Here is a 21,697-nt window from a genome sequence, read left to right on the forward strand (position 1 = left end):
TCATAAACTAAATGAGACGAAATGTTTCACAGATCTGCCACTGTGGGAAAGAGACGTGATTAGGCATGTCTGTCACGTTTCGTGAAAATGTAAATAAAGAATATATGGCAATAAGGAAGTTAGCAAAACACCAAGGCAGCATAGCAGAACATCAGAGCAGTGTCAGTGTCTGAAAATGAAACCATGAAGAAAGAGTTTATGCCTTTATTCTAAAACCTACTAGAATAAAGTGTAAACTGAGCAGGCATTCAAATATAGATACACAGGTTAGACTTAGTGATATTTAAAAAAAAATACTTTATATTACCCATTATTACACTGAGAGTACATCCCTGTAGTTGCAAATTAGTGAAACAATCTTCATACCCTGCTATTACGCAATTTTGGTTGTTTGTCAGGCTGTACCTGTCAGTTAACAATGCAAGTACATCATCCCTTCATTAAACAAAATGTTCATGTTACACATCGGCCTGTGTCATTTTCATTGCATGGCAAAAACAACAAGGTGAAGTAACTTCAAAAATGCCACACCAGATGCTCTGCCAACTTTACTTTGAATGTGGAAATGTTTGCAGCTTTAATAATGCATATGTGCAACTCCAGCATATTTTAGTAGAAGAATGACACTTTTAAAGAACAGACAAAACTGATGATTTGGTTTAAAAAAAAAAGAGTTTATTTATATGTGATATGTGACTATTTATAATGATTATTTAGCCCCAATCATAATAATCCATCCCAACATTAAAATGGCTCCTAGTTAAAGGCACATGAAGTCTTGAACCCTAAGCTCGGCAGTCATTCCTTGACTGCCTGGAATGGACCACAGCAAGTAAGTGTGAATTCTCTCACACATTGCAGTGAGCAGAGTAGCAAACACGCTGAACAAACAGAAAGACAGAGAAGACTGTCTTCCCACAACTGATCCTCCTCATCCCCTGTTTCTCCATCTGCCTCACCAAAACCCCACCGTCAGTCTTTACTATCAGTCTGTAGAAGGTCAAACTGTATGCAAAAACACAAACATTTACTTTATTTTGTATTGGTGCTGTATGTAATAAAACAAAAGACACAAGACAGGGTTAAAAAACGATTGACATGTCAGAACGTGCAGACTTTACAGCTTCCTCCCTTTCTTTCTCGTAAACACTTCTACAGGATTTACAGTTGCTTATTATTACATCAAGTGAATCTTTAATCATTCACGCCATCTCTGACAGATTTAGGCATAGAATTGAGACTGCACAACTGTTAAGAAATAACAGACAGAATGCATTACTGTGTTGTTATGACAACGTTTTTTTCTCTAAAGTGTGTGGTGTAATAAGCAATTGGCGTCACTGTGGTTGGCAGGTATTTGCAGAAAGGTACCTGAGGCTTGTACTTCATACCGCACTACTCCTTTTCCGGGACTAGTTTGTCCACATTTTCTTTTTTAAATTTATACTATAATGGAGGAGAAAGTGTACTATTTATAAGGAAATACTTTTAGTCAAACATCAGTGCCTAAAGACAGACAGATGAGTGAAAATCAACCTGTGCTGTTTGAAAAACAAGAGCATACTTTATAGTGTACTTTATAATGTCCAATGTTAAACTTTATCAACTAGTTATTTGCATAATGTCCGATAAAAGCCACCCTCTTGGATAACCCTTAGATGAGATTTTCTCCCATGTCCTACTTTAAATCATTTCTTCCATTTGTGATCATTTAATGGGCTGCTACCAGTGCTAACTACTATCAATTACTCTGAGTATTTAATCATTTTAAAAGTTCAAAAATGTACCTTAAAATAGTGTTATGTAACTTTTTAGGACAAAATCTTTTAACCCAGTCTTCTACCTACAAATTAAAAGTTGAATCGATAGATTCAATATGCTCCAACAGTAGCTAATGGTTGCTTAAGTTAGCAGATATTGCTGTGTAACCAGTAGCTAATGGCTAATGGTAACGTAAGAAAGATATTACTGTGTAACTGACATTACCAAGTCAGTTTGCTGACTTTATTGCTCATCTCTACTTGTGCCATAGATGCTCTATAATTAAAGATTACAAGGACATTACAAGCTGCGTAAAATTGGTATACACTTTCTGTCTCCTAAGTGTATGGATGTTAGTGTATGGATAAAAAAGTTGAAATTCAGTAATGTATTACATTTTCTTTTGCTAACATAATCTATTTACACAGCTTAAAGCCATATTTAGCTGTGCAAAAATGTGTTATCTGTGGCGTTCACGATCGTTAGTTTACGGAGTGAGACTTTTAAGTGTCAAAATGTTCGGAAGAAATGTGGCTTGTAAAAAATGGGTCTAATATTTACTTTGTTGACTATGGGGCTCATAATCTGTGTTCACGTTCACTTCTCCCTTTGGAATCAATGCAAAGGACTTGCCGCTAGTCTGCTAAAGAGGCAGGGCAATGGCGAAACCCTCTTGACACAGTTGCAAGAAATTACTCTGAGTTGCACAGTTACGCTTCTGAACCGCCTCTGCTTGTGCCACTGTCACGCTACATTTTAGCAAGGTATCATTTAGCATGGATATACATTTTACACAAAAGTAAAAAGAAAAGTAAACAGACTACATGTTTGTTTTGAAAATGAAATGTGACATTAGTTTTATGCCCCAGTGGCGACTGTTCAGCAAACATGTAAAGCTATTTGTTTCACATGTGAAATTACACATGATTATAGCTTAACATTAGTGAATACATTTAATTTGGTTGTCATTTATATATAATACAGTACAGTGCCATGGCAGCGCGGCTGGTGTGCCATATATTAATCTATAGGCTATTTTTAAAAGTCATAGTTTTCAGTGGTGTGTACAATAAGAAACTTCCTGTGTATTTGGCCATGACTGGACTCCACAGGGAGTTGCCATCCACTGTGAAAAGCTGCAGGTTCTGAGGGACTGAAAATGTTACAGGAGAAATAATAGCACCATCCCCACCCCTTCCACCTTTTCTTTGTTTGTCAAAAAAAAAATTGTTTTGAAATATTGAAGTACAATGTCAGCATGAGAGAAATGTTAATGTCAGCCAGAGCCATTTCATTCTCCCTAGAGAATGAGAATTCAGAACGGAGAAGCCGCTGAGTGTTTCCTGCTGATAGCTTCTGAAACAGATTTCGGCTTTTGAAAGGAGCTATTTCGTCTGAAGGGAGGTTGATGTTTGTGACATTTTAAACATCTGGCTTAGAGCTATTTCACGGGACTGTTTTGCTCTGTAGACACGACACACAGTATTGCCTGTATCAGCAGTACAGGATGTGCAATTTATCTTTTATAACAGAGGCAACATCACCAGAAGCATCAGGGAATCATAAAATGTTTCCCAAAGTCAATGAAGATACACGTCCCTTAATTTTATTCCCTGCGTTGTAGTTTGTGTCTGAGAACACCTGGAGCAGACTCATCTATCCTGGCTCAAAAAAAACTATTAGGTGCAACGTTAATCTAAGAACTTCTAAAGCCTTTTTCTTTGCAAGAGTTGGCCATTCACTTGATAGAGAGGAACAGGCTCACCCTTAATAACAATGCATGTCTCCATCATGAATAATGCAGTTTATACCTGTATGTTCACTAATTAAGAATGTTTTTCTATTCTAGAGCTTTAATAGGGATCTCTTGGGCCAGTTGTGTTTATAAAGTGCTTTTCTTAAAATAACTGAGATTATGCATATGACATAAGTAAGGGATAATCACCTCAAGGCAGGGCAATAAACAGTTTGATATGCCCGGCTTGTGGACGGCTTACGGTAAGCCGTCCACAAGCCGGGCATATCAAACTGTTTATTGCCCTGCCTTGAGGTAATTATCCCATTTATTCTACTTCTTGCTTGCCAACATAATAAAACAATTCAAATACTTTAATAATTATGCTTTTTCTTATTCGTATTGCATGCTTATTAAATGTATACTCCGTTTGAGTTCATCTCCCTCAAAAAGTAGTCCCCTTTAGAACTACGATGAATAACGTTAGCTCAGTTGTAGCTAATTAGTTTCTATAGCAACCACACAAGGCTGCATCTGATCACTAGTTTAACGTAGTTGCTACATTGTATCAAGTCAGCTTTAATTGCGATCGATCAAACATGCATTCCTTATTCCAAATATTTTTTATTTGCAGTAAATGTATAACAAAATTATTGCGATTCAGGCGATTCATTTATGTGTATTAAACTGGACATTCCCATTGATGGTAAAATGAGACATAGAGAAGGGCATAGGGAAATTCATGGCAGAGAAAGAAAACCTTGATAGCAAAGGCAGTTGCCTTTTTCGTGTTTGATTCGAGGGCCCCGTCTTCAATTGTACGCAGCTCCTCATCTGTCAGATCTCGGAAACGGGTACCCTGGGCCTTGTCTTTTTCTTTTGTCATTCCGTCGTCCTCGTCGCTCTTTAACCAGTCCTCAAATGTCTTCCCTACTCCAAATATATTAAAATTGACAATGAATTTGTCCATTTTTAAAACACTGTAATGTTTAGAACTACGGCGAATAATGTTAGCTCAACTGTAGCTAATGTTAATTAGTTTCTATAGCAACCATACAAGGCTGCATCTGATCACTAACATTAGTTTAATGACGTAGTTGCTACATTGTATCTCGCTTGCGAAACTATGTATCGACTGACCCTCCGATAGATTTCCGACACATTTTAGAAACTTTTTTAACAAGGTTTATTTTTACAATGGACCTCATGTTTGAAATTTCTGTGATAGAAAAAAAATACAAGCGGCGTATTGATCTACTATTTGATGACGCTGTGCTCAGTCAGCGGGCAACCTGCCGGGTTAATGCCCTCCTCCCAGCCAATCAGAATTAAGCATTCTTAAATGAAGTAGAATAAGAAATTCTAGTGCCCACCTTAGGCTAAGTAAAGTATTGACATGCTCAACATTCCCCAAAGTTTCATTGGAAGCATAGTTTGACATTTGGGGAAATACATTTGTTTTCTTGCCAAGAGTTAGATGAGAAGATTAATACCACTCATATCTGTGTGTTCAATTTGATGCTACAGCCAGGGTTGGTTAGCTTAGCTTAGCACAAAGACTGGAAGTAGGGGGAAACAGCTAGCCTGGGTCCATCCAAAGGTTAAAAAATCTGCTTACCAACACCTCTAAATTATTATCATGTTATATAAAATAAGTAAGTAACACGTTTAAAGTAAGTCAGGATTTTTCTTTACTCATAGACAGAGATAGGCTAGGTGTGTCCTCCTGCTTCCAGTCTTTATGCTAATATTAGCTAACGACCTCCTGGCTCAGCCACATGCATAGCATACGGACGTGAAAGTGGTATCGATCTTCTTATCTAACTCTCGGCAGAAGAGTGTTGAAATAAAACCTGATAGGTGGTATCAGCTCTACTGCTCATGAGAAGTATGAGCAGTTGCTGAGGACAATTTGCTAGACAATAAATATCAGGGTCAGTCACGCAGTCACAGATTGTTTTCACAAAACAGGCATAGAGTGTTGAAAACAAATCAAATAGGGTGGAGGTTGTTTTCAAAGAGTCCACTCATTGTTCAGTCAGTCTTGACTCCTTTCGTCACACTCCACAGCTCTCTAATGAGCCCAGGCCTGGAACACCCTCCTTCCGCATCCACTATTAAACTAAAGGCTCCCCAGGACACTGGGACTTTCCTCCAAGGGACCTCTAAAGAAACCAGAGACTCACTTACCACTTAATAAACCATGACGTTGGAGCATCTAAAACACCGTCACACTTCAGTCCTTTCACAAAAAAATCCCATAATTCTTCTTGCTCCCTTCCTTAGCTCGCTTGGCGTCTGAAAGTCGTTTATCGGTTATTAGAGATCTCAACCAGTATTTAGAGAAAATCACTGTCTATGAAACCTTTTCTCTTCACATAAAAAACATATGACACACACATGTAGTTTTGAAAAGATTATTTGAGGTTCGCCTTCAGTTTGTTTAGATTTATTGTTGATGCTCAGGCCTGCAGTTATGTATTCCAGTAATAAATTATGTTATGTGCTGTGTGTGATGGCAGGTCACCGCTCTATGTTAAGGAAGCTATCACAGCTATTGATCTACAGCAAACACATAGACATGTTGAACGGCAATAGATGCTCAAATCACTAAACAATAAATACAAATCTAAGAAGGTGGCTTTTGATCATCATTAGTGTGACAAATTGAGGATCTACATTCAAGGTGGCATATTTGATTGGTAATAATGACTGCAGGGTGCTGTTCAAAGTGCTCTAATTAAATACACTTACACAAGTCTTTTAGTGTGTGTGCGTGAATTGGGTGTATGTGGTAGAGCTAAAATAATTAGTCGAACAATCGATTAGTCGATCAACAGAAAAATTGTCAGCATCTAGTTTGATAATTGATTTCCTCTTAGGTAATTTTCAAAATAAAAGTAGTGATAAAATGTCAAATTATTACCTCCACCAAGAAGGTTATGTTTTCAGCTCGTTTGTCCGTTTTGTGTGTTTTTTTGTCAACAGGGCTACGGAAAAACTACTGACCCAATGTTCATGAAACTTGGTTGAAGGGTGTAGCATGGGTCAAGGAAGAACCCAATACATTTTGGAGCAGATCCGAATCACGGACGGAAACAAAAAATATTTTTCACTTTCGTTAACATTGCGAGCTAGGGCATTTGTGCTGCATGCATGTCGTGTAATCAGAAAAAATTAGTTTCCAACTGGGAAAATTCACACTGCATTAACATTGTGAGATAGGGCATGCCTTGGCGGAGGTCTACACTTTAAATGCCCTTCTAGTTTAAGTTGTGACTTAAGGACGAAGCAATGCAACCTTTCCTTCAGTCTGCATTTATGAGTTCATGTAGTTGTTGCTGACAAATAATCTCACCTCATTAATTATCCATTAATTAACCACTCCTGAGCTTTCAATCATTTCACATATTTGCCCGGTTTGTAGATACAAGGGCCATTTATAAGCCAAGCTGGAGCTTTCAATCATGATCTATGCAGTGGTTGTTGGTTGTGGTTGGTTGTTATACACTAAAGGTGTCTGAAGTCCACAGTGTAGATGGTGTTTAACCACAGCCACCTCCCCATGTGTTTCCACCACACTGGATTTCATACTGATCACAGTGACATCATTATGATAACAGGAAGGGAGTAAGTCATCTATGGCAATATACAAACAGTGTCTGCCCTGCCTGCACTGGAATGTGTGTAAATGAGATACCATTCGATCCTGAGTCATATATAGGACGTGGCCGAATTTCATCACACACACGTCTACATGGACAAGCCCAGAGATGCATCTCAGTGATGAAACACTTCCACAAGATGATGACCAACGATTGCGACATGTTGGTTGCACTTGGATTGAGGAGTAAAGGCAATAGAGGAACTTGGAAGGATTGCCAGTTAGATAAAAGTGGTGAAAAAAGGCAAGCCTGAGGAGAGGTTCAAACAGGTCAGCTGCCAGTGTTTGCCCTGCCAACGTCATCTCATATTGTACAGTTTCCTTATCTAGCACCAAATAGGGAGGGGTTAGCACAGGGCACTCCCAGCTTGGCATCACCTGTTGAGAATGTCGAAGGCGTTGCTCTGCGTCCTTTCTGCAGTCTTGTAAAACAGGCATTTTATACTGGAACCTGTGCAAATTATGTTAACTTTACCAATTTTTAAACGACCAACTTTTCAACTTCAAGCTTTTTCAGCTTTTTTACTGTGACGCTTTTTCACTGTATTACACTGTCGACAGCACAGTTGGGTTATGAATGTTTTAACTCCATGGTGTTTATTTTCATTTCAGCCAGGCTTAAAGCTCAGACTAGCAAGCTACATGCAAAGTGTTCATATTGATGAATCATAAAGTCATGTTGGTGAATCATGGATGGTGTAGTTTTCCACAGGGATCTTGTACCAACCCTGTACAAACCTGCGTAGAAATCCATGTGAACACTGTATATTTGATATCGTCAAGGCGAAATTAGATAATCTTGCCACTTAAAATCCTTTAAAATAAAAGAAATCGCCCGCAACCAATATAGGAGATTAGATAAACTGAGAAAAAGGCGCTCTGGCGATTTCCTTGAATAGCAGGTTCAGCACAGTAGATGCTAAAACGCTTTGTGTAGCCAGGTACTTCTTTTAGTTTTTTATTCACAGTTTAGCTCGAAAGAATCCAGTTTTGTACTTCTTACACCTCAGCTCTCATACTGTATTTTCATGGAGAGGAAGCGTACAAGCATCAACTCTCTGACTTCTTTCTGCTCACTGTCATGTGACAGATTCATGATTCACGTGCAGTCTATACCAACGTTTACTCTCCAGCCAGCAGGCTTTCACACCTTATTAACTCCAAAGGTGAAACCTGCAGGTGTGCAACGGCCCTCCCGTCCATTCTCAGCCTCCCCCCTTCCACCCCTGGCGGTCCGTTGTTGGGGCTGTTTGTACAAGCGCCACCCCTCCCCGTCGAAGCACAAAGGCAGCATTTACCAGTACGTTCTGGTGACCTTCAGAGGGCAATGTTGTTGTAGCTGGCCGCTGCCTGCTGGATCACAGAAGTACAGCTCTGCATTAGTGGGTCATTACGTTTGTTTGACCTGAGTGGAGGTGTGCAGGGAGGAATGTCAGGTGTTGGGTCCAGTGTGTGTTTAGGTAGAGTGTGCTGACATTGAGATGTTTCCCTAAATATCACAACGTGAACTAGACACCTGTGCTTTCTTCACTTTCTTCTGAAGGTGCTGAAACTCTTGCAGGTTGTTCACTTTTGCTCTCATGGTGACACTATCACATGGCCCTTACTGTTTTTTACAGGTTTCACCAGAACACTGTGTCCTATAGTAAACCTTGAGTCTAGATTTCACCCTATTGTGATAGAGGTAGCACTATAATCTGCTTAGCTATGACTGTCCACTTCTGTTTACAGTATTGACTCACTCCCATTGTCTCGTGTCAAATGCTGCTCTATCTATGCTGTAGCCTGTCTGTGAATGGAGACTGTTCTGTGTATGACTGCACAATACCAGAACGTTTTATAGAGATTACTTATTGACAGCTGTTCAAATATTGAAAGGAGATAAGTCATCTGTGCAATATGGGCTGTAAAGATGTATGCAAGACCTGATGAAAAACAGGTCAGGTTTATACAGGAAATTTGGAAAGTGTTTTTTGTTGATGGTTCTTTTTCACAAGTTATCGTAAATGACATCACTTCCTGAATCTGCATCTTATGTTATTATATAACTGTTTTAGTTTAGTCTAGTTTCCAAAAGCTCTCTGTCACCTACAGTACCTCCCATAACAAAATTACTTAATTTTGAGAAATACGCTTGTTCACTTTCTTTCCAGGAGTTAGATGAGAAGATTGATACCACTCTCTGTACGGTAAATATGAAGCTGCCACCATCAGCCAGTTAGCTTAGCTTAGCACAAAGACTGGAAACAGCTAGCCTGGCTCTGTCTCAAGGTAGCAAAACCGCAATTAGCACATATACATATCTTGTTTGTTTAATCCATTTAAAAAAAATGTGCAAAAACAACACATTGTGGTTTAACAGGAGAGTATGTGTCACTTCCTGTAGTGGTATCACTCTCCTTTTCTAACTCTCGGCATAAAAGCGAATAGATGTATTTCCAAAAAACTCCTCTTGACCCCGTTCAGAATACAAAACCACAGGGCCACACATTCAAAAAGAGTTTCTCTTTTGTTGTAATGATCTCTGAAATACTAAAAGTTGTTCCTGTTGTCTATCTAGGTGTGGTTTTGATGGAGATCTCAGAGGCCCACAGGAAGGTCTACAATGAACTGGAAGAGAATGTAAGTAGCCTTAAAATACAGTCATGTGAACAAATTAGGACACCCATGCTAAAGTTGACTAAAAAGAGGAATAAAAAAATCATCTTTAGGAAATTGATCTCAATGCCTTAATTAAAAAAATGAGGAAAAATCCAACCTTTAAGGACACAAATTTTCTTTGTGAATGAATAATGTATCGTAAATAAATAAATGTTCACCATACCTATAGACTGGCATGGTTCTATTTCAGTTAGCCTAATAGCTGGTTTGATTTGCATTGAGAGATGATTTTATGGAAAGTACCCCATGCCAATCTCTAGGTATGGTGAAGGGTATGTGATGATGTGGGGCTATTTTAATTCCAAAGGCCAAGGGAACTTTATCAGGATGCATAGTATCCTGGATCCATGAAATAACTGGCCTTTCAAAATAAAAATCTGCCTGCCTCTATGGGAATTTAACATAGGGGTGTACTTACTTATGCCCCCTGTATTTTAAGGAGGAACATTTATTTATGTACGATACATTATTCATTCACAAAGAAAATTGAAGATTGAAGATTGGATTTTTCCTCATTTTTTAATTAAGGCATTAAGATCAATTTCCTAAAGATGATTTTTTTATTCCTCTTTTTAGTCAACTTTAGCATGGGTGTCCTAATTTTTTCACATGACTGTATGTCTGGTGGTATTGTATAGTATTTCTTATTGTCAACAAATCCCATTTTAAAGCCAAAACTAACAATGAATTGATCCTACAAACAAGTATATCCTGTCTATCCAAAGCATGATATATCTTATTCCTCTGTGCCATCGACCTCTATTGTTGTCCTGTTAAAATACAGTGATGAGCCACACCGTTGCACTAGGTGACATGATCCTTCATTACAATAAACATGGGCGCTGTAGTTATATTTTGATTCGATACCACATACACTGCCCCGCTGCCATAAATGCTCACTAGTGCACCAAATCTGCCACTGAAAATAGTCCCCACAAATGCACAATTTGTTTGAGTAGATTTAAAACTACAGTGCCCAGCTGTTTTAGGAAACTGTTTCTTTTAAATAAAAGAATCTATTTGTGACTTGTTTTTAAAGATCAACGTCTTAAGTAGTAATGAACGGTCTTAAGAGCCACTGACATAGTATAGAAGTCGGAAAGTATTGAGAGACAGACTAACACATTATAGGTTTCAGTCTTTTCATGGGATTTGTTGCCAGTACGAAAAACATGGATTTTGAATGGACACCCTCTCAGTAAAGCTCACAGCTCTTTTTATTGTTCCCCTTATATTGGCTCTATTCTGTCTTGTTCAGAATCAGAAGAATGAAAGCAACATAATGACTCTGAAGGATGAAAAGAGTCTATCCTGTGTTGCAATTATGCCATTAAAACAATTGTGTGCATTGAAAAGTCACCTGTTGAGCCTCTAAGAGTGACTGATGGAAGTACCCTGGGGCCACCAGCACTCGTCTTATCTTCACTTAATAGACAGATCGGCCATTTGCTACACTGTTCTTTCTCGACACATAACCTCTCTGCACTTTTGAGCTCATTCTTTTCATTTTAGAGAGTTTAAAATAGTTGTAACAAATGGTAAAAGAAAGTTTGACAAGAGTGGAAAAATCACAGAATCATTCCTGACCCTGCTGCCTCGGGGTGAAATGCTTTAGATACCTGCTAGTGACAAGAAGTAAATGTAAGTCAAGTGTCGCCAGTTTGAGTTGACAACAACTGAAACACAACAATCAGTCTGATGTTAGAACAGTTTTGGAAATGAGCACAATCTCTTTAAAAAGAGCAAATAACATACTGTGGGGGGTGCCTGGATAGCTCACCTGGTAGAGCGTGCGCCCTCTTGTACAAAGGCTCAGTCCTTCAACTCCGGCCTGTGGTCCTTTGCTGCATGTCATTCCCTCTCTCTCTCCCCTTTCACATCTTCAGCTGTCCTGCTGATAAAAAGGCCTAAAATGCCAAAACAAATTATAAAAAATAACGTACTGTGTGAATGAAAAACAGTCTCTTTTTTCTACCCTGGACTGATTGTAATCTGCGTACATCTAATCTATGTTCAAGAGGGGAAAGTTGTAAATCTTTAACCATAACAAGCTGATAAGACATCTGATGGGTGGAATCTCATCTATTTAGCCGCGGTGCCGCTGCAAAATAGGCTCGGAAGGAACTTGTTTTGGTGGAACGTGTATGTTTAAAAGTTGTTTTAGTCATGCAACAGAAAACTCATATTGGACATATAGTCTAGCTAGCTGTATGGATTTGCCCTGCAGAGATCTGAGAAAAGGTTAACCATAGTCCTCATAAATCGACTGGAGTTTAAAATGCCGACACAAAGGAAGCCCAAGACAACGGATAGCCGACCTAAAAGAGTAAAATCCGTAGGATTTTATGGGGGCAACAGAGCAATCCCGGAAGTGGAACGTCAATGAAATAGACTACTCCGCTCCTACCATAACATCCCATGTGACTGAACTGTACATTGTGTTGAGTACAGCGTGCATGCAGCGTGATGTGTGTTACAATAAATTTGTGTGTGTTTTCTCTCTGCAGTTCAAGAGGTTCCACAGGGAGATTATTATCGAGCTGGAGAAGAAGACGGAGATGGATGTTAAATACATGAATGTGAGCATAATCATAAATCTACAAACACATTTTATGAACACTGATCGTAGATTTGCCAATCATTAGATTAGAACAGAGATCTTCAACGGGGGGTCCGGGAGCCCTAGGGGGTCCTCAGAGTTAGTGCAGGGGAGCCGCCAAATTATGTATAATATATTGTAACTGTAACTGTAATATTGAAACTGAATTGTATACGATATATGTGTTAGGGGGTCCCTACTCGGTCTCTCTTTCAGCTTATGGGTCCCTGGCCTAAATGTCGAAGACCCCTGCTCTAGAAGTTCAGCGCATTGTATTTCGGCTTTTTTTTTTGCATCTGAGGAACTTTTGTGTAATGAAAACTGCTCATCTGTTAATCAGTTCCTCCCTTCACTTGTCTCATGCCCGTCTTGTCAAACATCTCCTGTAGGCCACCTTCAAGCGCTATCAGTCAGAGCACAAGCTGAAGCTGGACTCCCTGGAGCGCTCTCAGACAGACCTGAAGAAGCTCAAGAGGAAAAGCCAGGGAAAGCACTCATCCAAGTATGAGATCAAAGAGAACGAGGTGAGACTGAAACCAAACAAAACCCCAACCTTTACTTCCCTTCAAAACATAGCATGCCTGATTCTTTGTATGTCTTTTCATGCATGGTTGCGCTCTGATGCTCGTGAAAAGAATATGACAAGTTTACAATTTATGTGACGAGGCAGAGAGATGTGGCCAAGATAGTTGCCATGATATAATCACAAGCCAGTACAAAGGAGAAGGAAAGAGGACTGATATTCCAGGTTTTGCTTTCCAGTTGTACTTTACAGTAATATTACTTAAGGGCATGGCATCGTTGATGACAGACATTTGAGATGTGTGTTCACACAATAAGTAAGTCTACCTTTAACACCAGGGAGTAAAACCATCAAAGATGTCACCACACCTATAGCTGTTTGCAGATTCTCTGTTTTTTACACGCAGCAGAATGAGACTATTATACCTCGGCTCACTGTATTCAGCTACAGACGGAAGATCGTGTTTTTATTGAAGGTGTACACACCCGCATTTGCAGAAATGTATGCATGCAGGCACATGCACAGTTTCTGAAATGCAGGTTGTATTGGATGCAGCAAGTGGTATTAGTCTTTACCAAATGGTTTGCTTAAGGCTTCATTCCCTTAAAGTTTAAGGGAAGGAAGCCTTAAGGTTTAAGGCTTAAACCAAAAATGTAGTTTGTCATAAAAAGTCAAGAGATTACAGATCGATTTGTATTTTTAGTGTAACTAGATAGTTATATGATCCAATGTTTTGTATGCCAAAATGAAGTTGATAGGGCTGCAACACAGCTAAAAATCTAATTCTACTAAATTCTCCATGCTAACTAACCAAATGTTAACATGGTAACACACTAAACTAAGATAGAAAACCTGGGTTAACATTGTATCTGCTTTTCATCAGCAAACATGCTCACATGTCATTATGAGCATGTTAGCATTCTGGCGTTAGCATTTAGCTCAAAACAGCACTGTGCCTATAAGTACAGCTTCACAGAGCTGCTAGCATGGCACAAGGTTTTGTCCCAGTGGATAAAGAAATTTACAAGATAAACATAAGTGACCATAAATACAAAACATAAAATATTACTACTAACATTTGGAAATATAATAACAATTGTTAACATATCAATATGTTAAAGTGTATGTTTTACAGTGTACAATGCTACTATGTTCATTCTAACAGAGTCACAGGACATGCATAACAGCTAGTGTGGTTTCACTGAAATGATAAACAGTGCTAAAACAAGTGTAACTGCCGAGTACACACACATGGCCTTGAAGCTGTATTAGTCAGTGTCGACATCGCCTTGCTTGAACAGGTTCATTGTGTGGTTTGCAGTGACCCTGAGTACGGTTGAAGTGTACGCTTCCGAACGATTGTTGCACATTGTTGGTTGTTTACGTCCTGTTGTCTGCTACCAACAAGCAGTGTTAACACCTCAGGCAGGGAGTGGCTATGTAAATCAATGTGTTGGGAAGAAGTAGGGACTGCAAAGCCTGAGTAGTAACCTGTCTGTAACTGTTTGTCTCTTGTTTTAATTTATCGACTGTTTTCATGGCCTCACTTTGATGATGGATGGTGTGTAAGCCTAGTTTGCTTTGAGAGAATTATCAAACAAAATCTTTGATTTAAGAAAAGTCAAGAAGTGATTGCAGGTTATAAAAAAGCCTGTGATTCTTACATCAGAATCAGTCTCCTGTTTATCTTTGCACTTGAATGGCACCTTTTAAAAAGACAATTGCACAATAAGTTGTCTTATCTGGGGCCCCTCCTCTTTCAGGAGAGGCTTTTGTTTTATTATCTGATAAAAGATGACACTGGTGGACTACAAAGGAAACCAGGCTAACTGCCCCAGGTTTCTCATTATCATGTGTAGTAGCGCTGCCAGTGATGAGCTCAGTCCTGTCTTTCTGCTCTCCCACCTCTGGCTGAGAGTCTGGCAATGTGAAAATGGGAAATTAAGAGCCTTGGTTCAGCGTCTGACAGTCTATCATGGAGAGAGCAAGAGACCAGACAGTAGAGTAGGGTCTTCGACAGAGCCCTCAGAGACAGGCTGCTTTACCGTCACCATGACGACCTAGGGAAATGGGAGAGATACTGTGAGAAGAGTGGGTGTAGAATAAATGGATGGAGGAGTGGGTTGAGAAGTCATTTCAAAGAGACATGTCTTATGTGAGGTCCAGTCGCCCATCTACTCTGAGTTACAGGCTGACTCGTTCTCTGTGGAGAAAGGGTGTCTTTCAGCACACTGATTTGGTTCACCGCTGCGCTAAAGACTGATCTACGAGCAGCAGGGGACCCGAATCAACTTCAGCGCTTATTGCAGAGACTTTGACTACAACGCTTATTAGTGCCTTGATTTGACCCGAGCACTCAAACATTGAGTTATAGCCACTGAGTGAGCTTTTACTGCATCAACTCACTGAGGTCGATGTTAAAGCAGCACATTCTTCCAAACTGATTCACCCTGTAGCCCAGCCTTGTGCTGCAGAGGTGGAGGTGCTGGCACCTGCAAGATGAACATGTACTCAAAAAAGAAACTCGTATTATACATTCTTTTTTATGCATTCTTTTTTTTTAAATGTTAAGTAAACAAATAAGTACATTTTATTTATATTTATTTCTATTATTTTATTTTGTCATATTTTCATTTTTCTTTTCCTTGCTCCTTTCTTTTATTTAAGGTCAAATCATCTTTTTTTATTCATTAATATTTCTATTATTATTCTCCTGTAATGTATTCTATGTTTTCCCTTTTCTTTTATTATTAATGTTTCATTTATTTACTATTTATTATTTTTATTTTATTTTATTATTATTATTATTATTATTATTATTATTATTATTATTATTAGTTTATTGCTATTATGTTTTGTTTTACTTTTTTTACTATTCATTGCATTTATTTAGGCCCATTCTACCTTCTCATGAGGCTAAGCAAAGCACCTTGCTTTTGGTTTTATTGTTTTGTTCATTGTAGTGCCGGAAATGGGCCGGAACTCACCAGTACTGAGTACCACGCGTATACATGCGTATAAATATATCCAAGACACACGCGATGATCATGTCATGAAACTGCTGAATTAGTGTACTGCCACCTTTTTTGGTCCAATTCAGGCACTGGTTCATTGCCTTTGTGGTCATTTGTGGAAAATCTTCTCCATAGAATATAGTAAAACATAATCTTTCACGTATTGTATTGCTCATTTGAAACCTGACGAGTTATTAAACCTGTCCTATGACCCTGTCGGCAGTATTTGGAGAGCATCTCGTCGCGCCAGGTGGACATGCAGAAGTTCATCGCTGATGGCTGCAAAGAGGCCTTACTGGAAGAAAAGAGACGCTTCTGTTTCCTGGCGGACAAACACTGCATGTTCTCCTATCAAACTAGCAACTTCCATGAGAAGGTAAGCATGGACAGAGAGGTGAACCTGCATAGTCAGACCCCTCCATTAATGGACTGTGTAACACCTTTCTTTCTCTGGTGTTTCCAGGCCAAAGAGATGCTGGCCATGAAGCTCCCCAGCTGGCAGGAAAAGTGCAGCGACATCACCAAGGTGCCGGACACAGTGACGACCATGATAGAGGAGCTGACCACCACTCCAAAACAATCGCCGCTGGTTGAACGCTACAACAGGGTGAGTATTAGCTGGATTCATGCTAAAATGGCAAGAAAGTGTGCTCTGTGAGTAGGGGTGGGGGGGAAAAATCGATACAGCATAGTATCGCGATATTTTCCGTGGCAATACTGTATCGATACACAGATGCCAAGTATCGATCTATTATCATATATGTGTTGGTCAGTTTGTCTGCTTGACAATCTCATTTTGCAGCAATAAAATTGAAGTGAGATGAACAAACAGAGACATGTATGTTATAGATAAAACAGATGTTGACAAAGTTTCCTTTTGGGGACATAATTTGAAATTGGGAAAAATTTGAAGTTGGAAAAAAGGTATATTTTGCAGAATATTGTAACGTGTAAAATCGCAATAATATCGTACCGTGACATAAGTATCAATATCGTGAGACCTCTGGTGATTTCCACCCCTATCTGTGAGATCAGGCTACATTTAAGAATATTATTATCATTATTATCATCATTAGCTTTATTTACTTTTTTTACCACGTGTTGCTTTCACTAACTTTGATACTCATCTTACTGTAAGATGCTTCAGAGAAGAGCTGTGGATAAAAGCATTCCAACTAGTAGAACAAATCGTCTACACAATCCCTAAAGTATTTTATCTTGTATTGTTGCTTGTAGTTTATCTCGCAAAGGTGCTGCTATCTGTTGTATCAGATTGAGGCTGTTTGTTTATGTGTGTAAAGTGGCTGGTTATCATTATCTGACTATCACCCATAGGAAATCCTGCATTGCCTCTCTTGGTGTGTGTAAAGTCCACTGAATGTTTTTTTTTTTTTATGGCTGTGGCTATTAATTGCTGTGTAGGAGGAAGACATTGAGTTTCAATTACAGTAATTTAAAAACTGACTGTTTAAGACAGTTTAAAAATAATCACACTGATAAGGACTTTACCCTGGTCATTCAGAGAAAATGGTTATGATTTCCTTATTGCCGTCTCATATTTTGTCACATATTGCATCTGCTAATCACATTCTTCTACATCTCAGAACAACGTGGAGTCAGGGACGCCTCCTCCAGCACCGCCACTGAAAGCACAGACCAGTCCGCTAGCCAACATGTTTGACCCAGAACCCAGGTTTTCGCTAACCCCCACTTCAGACAACAACTCAGGTACGGGTGGCTTCTCTAAAACACAAACATAAATATACCCGTCTCCCACAAATGACTGCGGCATCTCTCAGTCCCATCTTTAACCAGATGCATCACCCAGTCACGTTTTATCAAAACTGAACAAGTATCATGGACATCATTAATCATAGAATTGTTTTTTTAGGAAGGAAGCTCAATTAAACATTTGTGAAGTTATAGTTAATGCAGAAAGTTGACTGATTGCTAATAATTATCGGTGTTATTTCAAATAGAAACTGTAATGAACTGTAATTCCTGCTTGAGGCTCATTTCTTTCTGTTTCTCATTATTTTTTTATTTTTATTTTTTAATCATAGAAGGTCATAGATCATAGATCAACATTGTTTTCTGAGATATTTTGGGAAATGCACTTATTCGCTTTCTTGTGGAGAGTTAGATGAGAAAATCAATACAACTCTCATATCTGTGCTCTATATATGAAGCTACTTGCCCGTTAGCTTAGCTTAGCACAAATACTTGAAACAGGGGGAAACAACTAGCCTGGCTCTGTCCAAAGGTAACAAAATCGACCCACCTTCCCCCAAAATGTCAAACTGTTACTTTAAATGAAATAACGTTTGACAGATAACTGATATTATCACATCTCTAATCTCCTCCAGACCAGGGCAGTCTTGGAGAGGTCAGTCTGTCACAGTCGACATCCCAGTCGTCCGGTCTCAATGTGGGCAGGAAGCCCCGAGTTAGAACCATCTTTCCCCACACGGCGGGCAACAACCACACACTGCTTAGCTTCGACGACGGCGACATCATCACGCTGCTTATCCAAGAAGAGAAGGACGGCTGGCTGTACGGAGAGCTGGAGAAGACACAGCAGTATGTTTTTAACTAGTTTCATATTCAGGGATGTGTTGATGGCTAGATGAGTCCTCAGCTCAGTTTCTGGAAATATAAATGATTTGTGTTTGTTTTGGTGGTTCTTTGTCTCATGATGAGTCATAGTTTATCCATCTTTTTATTCATCTCAGCATATGTGGTTTTGAAGGATAAGTGATTCTATACTTTTCTTATTGTCAACAAATCCCATGAACAGACCAAAACCCACTATGGAATGATCTGACTCACAAGTATTCTCTATGTAATCGAAAGTCTGATAATGTTTATTCCTCTGTGCCAGAGATCACTATTGTTGTCCAACACATTTCTTCATTACCATGAACACACCCACTGTAGATTATTTTGAGTCAATCCCACGTACACAGCCCTGCTGCTGTAAATATTTCTAACGCACAAAATATGCATTAATCTGCCAATGACAAAAGTGCACTCCTGTTTGAGTAACGTTTGCTGAAGACCAATTCCTTGAGCCCTTTGAAAAGATTGAACTACATATTTGTGACCTGTTTTTAAATAGTTATGTCTTAAAGGAAATGCACTTTCATTCCAACAAACAGGCAGCAGCACTGGCACACACATTATTTGAATGACTAAGGTTAGCAGTACTTGTTTCCTGCTTTGTTTTAATATTTAGCTGTGTTAAAACATCATGCTTAGAAACACAGAGTATGTCAGGTATGTTTGACATGACAGTCGTAAAGCTCTCTCTCTCTCTCTCTCTCTCTTGCAAAACATCCAGGTGCACACACACAAACAAGAGACATCTGGTCTTTAATATTTGCTTCAATATATTTGCTTTAATATTTGCTGAATGCTTGATGCCTAATTTTCCTTCACCCTGGCACACGATGATGAGTGAATGAAACAAATATGGCAACAGAAATCCATAAAGTAGCCTCTGATTTGCCTGTGTAATTAAAGTCATCTTCAACTCCTCGCTAGATCAATTAGGACTCAAAATGCAGGCGAAAGGATTACGGAGTGCTTACAGAGCTTGTATTGACTATTTTTTCATCCCCACTTTGAAACAAATTAAGGCAAGCTTTCTCCGTGTGTGTGTGTGTGTGTGTGTGTGTGTGTGTGTGTGTGTGTGTGTGTGTGTGTGTGTGTGTGTGTGTGTGTGTGTGTGTGTGTGTGCGTGTGTGTGTGTGTGTGTGTATGTGCGTGTGTGTGTGTGTGTGTGTGTATGTGCGTGTGTGTGTGTGTGTGTGTGTGTGTGTGTGTGTGTGTGTGGTGTGTGTGTGTGAATTGAAGTGGTTTTAATGCAGTCAGTGGCAGTTTGTCAAGATGAGGACATGATGTTGGGATAAATCACATTACATTCTGTTTCTTAGCAACAAATCCAGTGCATTGGTGTGATAAGCCATATTTTTCTCTAGACATGACTTGGAGACAACTTCTGAGTCATAGTGAACACAATCAGTCTTGTCTGTCAGTCATGGATTATGTGCACATCTGATTTAAGTATGTTGTCTGTAGCAGCGAACTATTTCAACTCACAGAAACAGGTGTCCTTGCAGTCTCTTGTATGCACACAGAATGGCGAAAGTCAGTGTCAGTATTCCTGCTATGGCTCTTTAATATCACTATTTTTATATAACTACGAATAAATATTGAAAGTCCTGCAACTGAGCATATTTCAAAAGTGGCAATAATCCTTTTAGTGGAATTGATTTTTAGACATGTTATTATATTCTTCTAGAGTTAAATGAGATACCTCTCCCACGTCTGGGACTATTCATTTAAAGAGTGGGCGTTATTATGTTACATGCACTCCAGGAAGATAACAACTAATGGGTATCCAAATAATCAATGAACAATAAAGACTTTGGATGACTTTTTATATAAAATATTGTGTAACGTTTCTGATATTATGGTATGTTTGTCTTCCTTATTAGGCGGGGCTGGTTTCCCTCATCTTACTGCAGACCTTATACTGAGCCAATGATATCAAATAGGTAAGAAAACATTACAACATGCGGGGAAGTGAATCAATGATTTGTTTTACAGCTGTTGTCTGTTAAATATTGATAGCTGAACCTTTATGTCTTGTGCGTTAGCAGCAATCTTGGCACACCGGTGCGTAGACTGAGTGTGGCCAGTCTGCCAGAGCAGGATGAAGAGGAGCCGGTGTTGCTGCCGCCACCAGACTATAGTGACTACGCCCCCTCTAGTCCAGTGGTCCCCTCGACGCCCTCGCCACAGAACACGGTCAGTACCAGCACCTGACTTAAAACATGTGCACTAAAATACCAAACCAAATACAGAGCTAAAAGTAGAGTGAATATTGGATTAACAGTCACCAGGTTGCCAGAATATTACTCCAAATGAATGTTAATGTTGCTTTGTATCTGCCGAATAAATAAAAATAGGCAACTTTTTGCTAAACTTTGCTAACCACAGAGGACTGTGGTTGTGCTAGACAGCTGCCATGTTTGAATGTTTAATGCTGCCTTCAAATGGAACTTGTGAGCTTTTGGTTACAACATGGGATGTTGTGTACACAATATGCTTGGCATTCAAGTGGTGAAGTTGTGAGAGCACCGCTGCTGCAATGGCAACATGGACGCCAAAAGACTGCTCGCTGTTCTCTTGTCATTCTTCGCTTCTTTCCAACAAATGTTACAATTTACAGTTTCTCGTAAAATATTTGAAGGCAGCATATTAAGTGGGCCACATCAATGACGCTGAAGTTGGCTTCCGATTCGGCAGTTAAGGGGAAATTTAAGGAAAACTTAAAGCTGAAGTTAGCTTCCGATTCACAGCGTCCGATTCAGCAGGGAAACATAACTTACATTGCTGAGTGACTGATCCTCCGTTTTTGAACCTCTTACTGTATTGAAAGTGTGTTAGTCATTAAGGTAAATTATTAATTGTGTCTAAAACACACTTTTAGATTTGTGAAAGCTTTATTGTCTTTATGAGAACGCAAAAAAGGGAGATTTCACTGGTTTTTTTTTCATATGTAGACCACATAAGACCAGGTCCAGATCCAAAACCACTATACCTAGGCTTGGCAAATCTGGACCAAATTATCCCAGAGAGGATAATGATTCTGAAAAACAAAGTTTCAGATTTGTGAAAGCTTTATTCTATTTGTGAAAATGCAATAAAGGGAGATTTCACAGTTTTGTCTTCA

General features: G+C 39.2%; 1 protein-coding gene across 4 annotated transcripts in view; it reads left to right on the forward strand.

Annotated features, from left to right (window-relative positions):
- baiap2l1a (BAR/IMD domain containing adaptor protein 2 like 1a) overlaps nt 1–21,697 on the forward strand; it is a 30,538-nt gene that overhangs the window by 4,037 nt on the left and 4,804 nt on the right. For 2 of the 4 annotated variants that reach the window (XM_031291399.2, XM_031291397.2), the window contains exons 4-12: nt 9,721–9,782; nt 12,329–12,400; nt 12,810–12,944; nt 16,181–16,333; nt 16,421–16,564; nt 17,562–17,685; nt 18,324–18,537; nt 20,457–20,516; nt 20,619–20,769. In XM_031291399.2, coding sequence (XP_031147259.1) covers nt 9,721–9,782; nt 12,329–12,400; nt 12,810–12,944; nt 16,181–16,333; nt 16,421–16,564; nt 17,562–17,685; nt 18,324–18,537; nt 20,457–20,516; nt 20,619–20,769 — 1,115 coding nt within the window. The remainder of the gene's footprint in view (nt 1–9,720; nt 9,783–12,328; nt 12,401–12,809; nt 12,945–16,180; nt 16,334–16,420; nt 16,565–17,561; nt 17,686–18,323; nt 18,538–20,456; nt 20,517–20,618; nt 20,770–21,697) is intronic. The other 2 variants (XM_031291398.2, XM_031291400.2) reach the window with 1 other exon arrangement.

The sequence above is a fragment of the Sander lucioperca genome, chromosome 22 (assembly GCF_008315115.2).
Source record: "Sander lucioperca isolate FBNREF2018 chromosome 22, SLUC_FBN_1.2, whole genome shotgun sequence".
Lineage (NCBI taxonomy): Eukaryota > Metazoa > Chordata > Actinopteri > Perciformes > Percidae > Sander > Sander lucioperca.